At 37.0% G+C, this 9153-nt stretch overlaps 1 protein-coding gene across 1 annotated transcript in view; it reads left to right on the top strand.

The window, feature by feature from the left end:
- The first annotated feature begins 3404 nt into the window (after positions 1-3404).
- ADGRG7 (adhesion G protein-coupled receptor G7) overlaps positions 3405-9153 on the top strand; it is a 76934-nt gene continuing 71185 nt past the window's right edge. Inside the window, exon 1 of the mRNA XM_073616954.1 lies at positions 3405-3580. Within this exon, the coding sequence (XP_073473055.1) occupies positions 3469-3580 (112 nt within the window). The 5' untranslated portion in view covers positions 3405-3468. The remainder of the gene's footprint in view (positions 3581-9153) is intronic.

Here is a 9153-nt window from a genome sequence, read left to right as displayed (position 1 = left end):
CATTTGTCCCTCATTTTGGTCTGATCTATATATTTGCATAAAATGCACTACTCATCTATCAAAAAGTATTTTACAGTGCTAAACCTTTCACCGAATTTCTAAAATGCTGCATTTAATTCCAAAAGCCCACATAAAGGAATAGTAGTGGTAAAAAAAGCACTTGTGGGTTTAACCAATCTTTTTTTTCTGTACAATTCTCCTTTAAGGGGGGCATGGCAGGGGGAGTGTCTTATACCTACATCATTTTGCTAATAGGTGTCCCTCATTCCCATCTCAGTAAGTTGGGAGGTATGCTTGTAGTGCTGGATTGGCCGCCATAGCAAATCCATTTTTTTGGACAGCTGGAGTTCATCTTTAAAGGGGGTTTTCACCTTGAAAATACAAAAGACTTTGATTAGCTGCTAGAGAGCAGCATGCCGTTTTGTTTTTTTTTTTTGGTTATTGCAGGCTATGAAATTGCAAAAATGTAAAAAATATATATTTTGTATTTTTTAAAATAGTCTATAACATTTTTTATGGCTCTGACAATTACAGTTTTAAACAGATGCACACCTCCTTCATGCTTCAACGGCTTTTGCATGCTGCAGGCTGTATATGTAACCAAAATAGTATAAAAAAGCTGCGCTAAAAAAATTATTATATGTGACAAAATATTAATGAAAAATAATCAAATCCTAAACGATGATCCAAACAGTGAAAAATTCAATACAAATCATAAATAAATTGATCTCCATGGAAAGCCATTTATGGTAATGGTAAAACTAATTAGAGTGCAAAATAATCCCAACTGTCCAGTCAATAATATTCAGTGATAAGACAAAACAGAGTGTGTATAATCCCAACTGATGAATGGCATGCTTACCAGATTGCAAGCCAAATCGGGCAGGTGGCTTAACCCGGCCTGGGCCTTGATGTAGACCAGTCACAGTGGGGTATGGCAATTCACACTCACGTGGGATGTACGTTGAATCCACGAAAATATATTTATCCCAAAAAATAAAGTGACAACATAGCGTAATACTGACAAATAAATAAGTGATTAGATAGAAAAGAGTGACACTCACATGGTGAATAGGAAAAAATTCCAATTAATTAAACACCCAGTGTTTATGAAATAAATAACCACGGATGCCACACGAAAGGCCTCCTTACCAGATAACATTTGATAAGTGCAAATCGTAAAGAAGATATAGCCAGCTGCAAGTGAGAAGATCAATAGTGCACCCAACACCTCACGGAGAACCTGCTTACCAGATGGTAAATGACAAGTTGTGAATCCTGCAGTAATGTAAAACTTCAACCGAACTTATACCAGTGATTTAACACATAGGGCACCACCACCGCACAAAGGACCTGCTTACCAGATGCCAGATTCCAGAAGGCAGATTGATAATCAACCGGATGGATAAACGGCTTATTAGATAGAAGGGTGGATGGTCCGTCCCCGCAGCCTCAGCCAAGGGCTCAACGATTCATACGATGTGTAGGAACAAATGCTCAGAAAGGAACAATGCCAGAATAGTGTGATATCGTGTAAACTAATTTATTAAATAAATAAAAAATCACTTACAAACAATCTTGTTTAAAACGACAAAGAATAAAACTATGCCGGCCGGCTACAATCAAACTCCCATCCTCCTCAATGGGGCGACGTGGTGACGTCAGCATGTACCTCCCAGAAGTGTTTCGTCATAAGGTGACATTTTCAATGGGGAACCTCCAGGCTACATGTGATCATGGTAGGGTTGTCACCTGTCCGGGATTCACCTGGACAGTTCGATTTTTGAATCATGTGTCTGGGTTTCTGTCCACCTGATCCAGACAGCAATGTGGTTCAGAACAGAGCCTGACAGAGGGGTGTGAGGGCACTATGCGTTTTGCATTACTATTCTCTTTGGAGTGCCCAAAGGTGTCCCAGGTCTGTTATAATCCTATAGTGTATACTAAAAAGAAAAAAAACAAAAAATTTGCTGTGTCCTGCTAAAGTGTTGGGGTTTGGCTTGAAGAAAAAGTGGCAATATATAGCTGACACAGTGATAACATGAGTAGGAACCATTCTAGGTCTCTACTAATATTGCACATCTGGACTTTGCAGAACTGCTCAAGTTCGGTTAAATTTGATGGTGACCGTTTGTGGACTGCAGTCTTCAAGTCATTCCACAGATTTTCAATGGGGTTTAGGTCTGGGCTCTGACTAGGCCATGCAAGGACATTCACTTTTTCATATTTAAGCACTGATTGGTAATTTTTTTGCTCTGTGCATTGGATCATCGTCATATTGGAAAGTAAACCTTCTTCCCATTGACAACTTTCTGGCAGAGGGCAGCAGATTTTCTTTAAGAATTTGATGATATTTTTCCCCAAACATTTTCATTCTATCCTGACAAGTGCTCCAGTCCCTGCTGCAAAGAAACACCCCCATAACAGGATAGTACCACCTTCATGGTTTACTCTAGGAATGGTGTTATTTGGATGGTAAGCTTCCGCCAGACACATAGTTTGGTATTGAGACCAAATAATTCAATTTTCGTCTCATCTGACCATAACACCTTTTTCCATGTGGCCTCAGAATCTTTAAGGCGCAACCCTCCCATACAAGCCACATTTGTGGAGAATTTGTGATATTGTTGTCACATGCACACAATGACCACACTTTGTCATAAATTCCTGAAACAGTTTCAGAGTTGCTGTAGGCCTCTTGGTAGCCTCTCTGACCAGTTTCCTCCTGGCTCATCCATCCAGTTTGGAGCGACATCCTGATCTAGAGAGGGTCTGTGTTGTACAAAATAACTTCCACTTCTTAATAATAGACTTCACTGTAGGCATTGATAAAGTTGTGCCTCTCCACAACATTATCTGGAGATCTTTTGACAGTGCCTTGCTACCCATACTTGATTGTTTGCTTCAGTTGCACTACCAGGGACTGAATGCTCCAAGAAAGCTCTTTTTATGCTGAGCGAATCAAAATGAAAACAGATGATCACAGCTGGAAGTCAGATGGTTTTGTGTGCCATTGAGAAGGTGATTAGCTACACCTGATTGAGTTTACAAGTCATTTTTAGAGGGGGTAATCCTCTTTCCAACTCAGTGATTCTGTTTTTGATTTTTTTTTCTGACATGTTGATGTTATATCTCTCACTTGGATGTTATAAGTTACAGCTGGATAAAACAAAAACTGTGTCTGTCTTCATTTCAGGCTGCAAAATGTGATTATTTTAAAGGGGGGTGATTCTTTTCTATACCCACTGTGTGTGTATGTGTGTGTATGTATATATATATATATATATATATATATATATATATAACACTAGCGATTCTCTTCCGGGTAATAAACCTTCAGCTCTTCAAACGGTACTTTTATTTTTATTATTACGTCCAAGTCAGATAAGCAAAGCTGCTGGCTTAAATATTAGCCTGAACCAAAAGAAGCATGTGTGTGATTGTGTCTGATGCATAAATCTTTCCAGGATGTTAGAAAAACACCCGAATGTGAAGATTTTTCTCAAGGTTATTGTTTGCTTTCTTATAGCTGCTGCTATCACAATTCTGACCACGTTTTTAATTCGGAAGTTTTATGAAGGTATGTGGTGTTACTATTCATTTTCCATTTAGCAAAATATGTTTAGGTGTAGAAGAGCTTATTCATACCACAACAAGGCATGTTCCTAGAACCTTTAACGAAGCATGGTGACAGTTTTATTTAATAGAAACGCTTAAGTCTGCCTACTTATAAAATATGTACAACATATGAGATATTCAGAGAAAATACAGCAGACAGCAGCATTTTCAGACTGGGTGGGGGTGTGTGTGTGTGTGTGTGTGGGGGGGGGGTGTTGGGGGGGGTTGTAATGTTAAATGTATTATCAGATTTGAGACCACTAAAGCCGGCCAAAGCCAGTTCAAATCTCGGCCGTTCAGCTCACATTTTATAAAAAGTTACAGCAAACATTTTTTTTCCTTTTGGGGTGAAGGTTTTGCATGAATAAACAAAAGCAGTTCATTTCAATCACCCCTGCCAGTGTTAAGTTGTTTGTTTCATCCATGTAAACTGATGCGTTCTGCTAGAGAGTTTGTGCTGTGAAAAACAACATAGTTGCTGGCTGGATTACCAGATGAAAATAGAAGAAAGAAAAAAGGAAAACTAATGCAGCCATCACATGTAAGAACTGTTAAGCTGCAATATAACAAAGGTTTGCTTTTGGGTTTAAAGGCTATATGGGCAGGCAGTTACTGAAGTTTAGGAAGATCAATGAACTATGAGAGCGCTCACTCACTATTGCCCTTGTAGTTCATTGAGAACTGCACGCCATTTGCTGCAATGGCTGACAGTAGTTGTAGTTCATTCATTCACAGAACTCTGTGAATGAATGAATTACTAGTTGCATTCTAGTACATGCCTCTAGTACATACGTATGATGCTACTTAGGCATAGCTCCTAACTGTCCCTGATTTGGAGCAATGTCCCTCTGTCCCTCATTCCTCCTCATTTGTCCCTCATTTTGGTCTTATCTATATAGATGTATACAAAATGCACTTTCTATCTATCAAAAAGTATTTTCAAAGTGCTAAACCTTTCATCTGATTTCTAAATTGCTGCATATGTAAATTCCAAAAGCCAATATAAAGGAATAGTAGTGGTAAAAAAAGCACTTGTGTGTTTAACCAATCTTGTTTTTTTGTACAATTCTCCTTTAATGGGGCGTGGCAAGGGGTGTGTCCTATGCCTGCATACTTTTGCTGATAGGTGTCCCTCAATCCCATTTCAAAAAGTTGGGAGGCATGCTTAGGGCCAGGGATAAAGTCACTTTGGACCCATATTTACTGTATAGTGTGAGCACAGACTGTGTGTGCTATATGTCCACATCCTAGCAAATTGTGTACAACTATGAATAGAATATGTAGTCATGGACTTTGTGTGGACATAAGGAAGAACTGAGTACCATAAAAACAACTTTATTATGTACCATTAAAAATCTATTGCATAACATTAAAAATTACTCTCCACGTAGGGGTTAAAAGGGTAACTCTGATGAAAGGGAGTTTCTGCTCATAAAAGACCCCACCAACATTAGAGTTTCCAGCATTCCCCCTTAAATCAGGATTCCCAAAGCCTTGCTTACATCAGAGTCCTCAGAACACCCCTTACATCTAATGGGACAGTAAGCAGCTAAATTATATAACTTCCAGACAATCAATTGAATAAATACACCAAAAACAATATTTTTGGATTAATAAAATTTATTTTATTGGCCACTGCTTATTTATTGGTTTATCATATTCAAATTAATTCATATTAAACAACTGTATAAATAATTCATCCATCAGAATTCATCAATAACTTTTTTCATCATAAATACCAATATCAAACTGAGCAACTCCGCTTTTATAGCTCGAGTTGTATAACAACCATACATTTCATAATAAATTGTCCCCACAAAGGCAGGAGCCATAACAAGCCTCCTGCCTATCTCCCCCAAACCGCGGCCTGTTCAATTATTGTCTGGAAATTCAAATTCAATATATCCAGGCCTATATCTGAAAGATGTATGCCATCCTTCCGATAAAGCCCTGGAAACGCTCCTTCTAGATCCTCATGTCTAAAAGATATTCCAAAACCTAAGGATATAAATTTCTCTATTCTTTTATTAATACGTTTCCTTACTTTATCAAAGACTGAAATACCTATCTTCATGTAACCAAACTAAGCGAGGAATGATTTCCGAAAAGACAATGACGGTCTTGGGAGATGCTGATTTTAAGTCCTGGATGGTCGATCTGATTTTAAACAATATATTTAAGGTCTTTAATTTGCCGATATAGTTACCTCCAAGATGTAAAATCAGAACATCAGGTAAAGGCCATCCATAAGTTAATCGTCCCAACACCGCTATTAATTCCTCCCAAACCATCCCTCTTTTACCAAACCAATAAATCTGAAAATTGTTTGGATCCAAATCCAAATTCTCTCCGTAAACCCTGTTCAATGCTCGCTTATTGGCCCAGAACACAAAGGAGTGTCCGATGATCCATATAATTTTTGGAGTACCTGCAATTCAAAACTGGACATTAGGTCTATAATAAAAAAGAATTTTGCGCAATATTGGATGAAATAAGAAGAAAAAAAGCAATTTATAAAAAATTATAAAATAACCACGTGTAATAAATTTGTGTAATAAAGTGAAAATGTAAAGTGAATAGGTGCCAATTAAATACTAGTGGATGGGCTATTACTACAAGGATCAATTGTCTCTATAATGCAGTATGTATCTGTGACCACTAATTTCTAATGGTGATAGTTGATTACAAGTTACACATGAATAAAAACAATAATATTAGAAAACCATTATTTAAAAGTGGTTATTAAATGTGCAAGTAAGTAAAATAACTCTTGTTGTAAACATCAAATATAGTAACATATAGAATGGTGTGAGAAAATCCTTATCAGTGCACTGTTGATGGGAGATAATTATGGAGAAAAAACGGGTTGCAGCATACAAAAGTCTATAAATATATAAATGAGGTTCTTCTATTCGGTTCTGGCACAAAGGGTGTAATATGTGTGTGACCCTGCTGGTGGTGTCTTCTCTAACAGTCTCTCGGAACCCTCACCTTCAGATTGTGGAAAAGAAGCATTCAGTAATTAAGGATTTTTGGTGTGCAGGCTGTCACTGGAATCCTGGCTTTCTCTATCACTGATCCTTCATCATTCTTTCTCTGTGTCTCCAAGGTGTTTCTCTCAGTGGTGGGGGAGATAAAACAAAGATAGGGGAGGGGGAGAGAAGAAGGCTCCACTAGTGTGATAAAGTTTTAAAATCGAAGGGGGATATTTATTCTTTAGTAGTGCTCTTACATTTATTATAATAAAATCAGGCAGAGTATTGAAAAAAAGGTCTGGCGTTCTCAGCGCCCTCTCACTTGTGCTTCAAAAACGAGTGTGCCTCTCCAGCCAATCCCTACACGTTACGACACCGTCACGTGTCTTCATCTAGGGACATTAGGTCTCACATACAAAACATAAGCATTTGATTTCCGTCTGCCAATTCGTTTAATGTTATTCTTATTTAATCCAAGTTTCGCTGCTTCTGTTGCAGCACAAATTCTAAATGAATGACAGGACAGATGTAGTTTGTCCAATTGAAGAGTATGCAGACATTTATTCAAAACTCTACTAAATTGAAATCTCGTCAGTGGAACACTGTTCTCATGAACAAAAAACAATTCATGACCAAATAGTCGAACACTACTGGTACTAGTACTGGGCAAATTACCGTATTATTACAATTATATAATGTAATCCATGAACCTTTGCCTAATTGATCAGTTTTTGATTGATGTAGTAAAATACAAACACAATGTTCACTACTTCTTATCGCTGCAAACTGAAGACCATTAGAGGCTTTTTTATTGTTTGCTATCAACTCAAAAATTCTCAATGCCGCGAAAAAATAAATGGAAAAAGCCACTTTGAATAAACAAGCTTCATATTTAGAAAAGCAAATACTATCTGTAATGAAGCAAAGTTTTTCCAATAAAGCAGCTGAAATGTCTGTTATCTGTTGAAAAGTTTGATTTTTTACAGCCTTTCAGTGCTTGACGTAAAGAGAAAAATTTAAACAATGAAGGGAAACCGTTTAATTTCAGAAAAAATGAAATTCCACATATTATTTTATTAATATGTGACCATGAAAACTTATTTTTCATTAAACTATTAAGGAAAGACAGAGCCATATGCTCATTAAATTTTGACCAATGTATATCCATAGAATTAAAGTACGATATCCAGGAAAACCAGGCTGAAGAATATCCTAACCAAGTCTTTGGTGCCAATTAATTTTTTATATTGCCGTAAATCACGCTGTTTCCCAAAGATTGCACGGGCATACCATATCTATCTTGTACGCTTCTGGAAGCAGCTGGAAAAATCGTTTCGTCTGAAACCGAGAGAGAGCATCCGCTACCATGTTATCCTTACCTGGGATGTATCATGCTTTCAAACAAATATTACACATTAAACATTTTGACACAAGATACCGTAATAGCTTTGTAACAGGAGGAGATTTAGATGATAAGCAGTTAATAGCAAACAACACTCCTTTGTTATCTGTACTAAGAAGTAGACGATGATTATGAAAATATTCTCCCAATATTTCAATAGCTACTATAATAGGGAATAGCTCTAAAAACACACTGTTCTTTAATGCACACCAATGATTGTTCCATACAGCAGCAAAGCCTATCGACCCCGCTGCATCCGTTGCTAGGCAAAAATCTTTATCCGAAACAAAGTCATGCTGCAACATGGTGAAGACATGCGAACATTAAAATAAGGATTTATTAAACTTGCTATAGCAAAATAAAGCCTTCTGGAAAAAAATTTACCAACTGGTAAAATTCTTGTGGCAAATGCCAGAAATCCCAGCAATTTTTGCATGTCTTTCAATAGTACTTTTTTCTTACGGAGTAAAGTTATCAGTAACTCAGAAATAGCTTCCAATTTTTGTCTGGGGAGTCTAAATTTCATAAGGGATGTGTCAATTGTAATTCCCAAAAATTCTATGCAATTGACGGGCAATACTGTTTTTTCTGAATCTAAAGGAATTCCAAAACCTTCACATATATTAAAAAATAACTTAAGAAGATTCACGCACTCATTGGACCTATAATCTCCAAGAAATAAAAAATCATCTAAATAATGTAAAACATAAGGAGAGCCTGAAACTTCTTTTACCACCCATTCTAGGAAACTAGAAAATGCTTCAAAATGCTGACAGGATAGGGAACATCCCATTGGTAAGCATTTATCTAAATAGTACTTCCCTTCAAAATAAAAGCCCAAAGAGTTAAAACTGTTCGGGTGAATAGTCAATAGTCTAAAAGCAGATTTCACATCAGTTTTAGCTAATAGTGCATTTGGATCTAATTTTCTTACCAATTTAATTGCGTCCTCAAATGATGCATATTCAACCGAACAAATTTCATCAGGAATCTGATCGTTAAGGGACTTACCTTCAGGAAAAGATAAAGGATGGATAACCCTGAATTTATTAGGCTCTTTCTTAGGCAAAATTCCCAAAGGTGATATTCTGAAGTCCAAAAACTGTGGATTTTCAAAAGGACCCGCAACTCTATGTGCTGTAATTTCAGTGGCAATTT

Source organism: Aquarana catesbeiana, linkage group LG02 (genome assembly GCF_042186555.1).
Source record: "Aquarana catesbeiana isolate 2022-GZ linkage group LG02, ASM4218655v1, whole genome shotgun sequence".
Taxonomy (NCBI): domain Eukaryota; kingdom Metazoa; phylum Chordata; class Amphibia; order Anura; family Ranidae; genus Aquarana; species Aquarana catesbeiana.
Note: the sequence above shows the minus strand (reverse complement) of the source record. Positions and strands in the feature narration are given on the sequence as shown.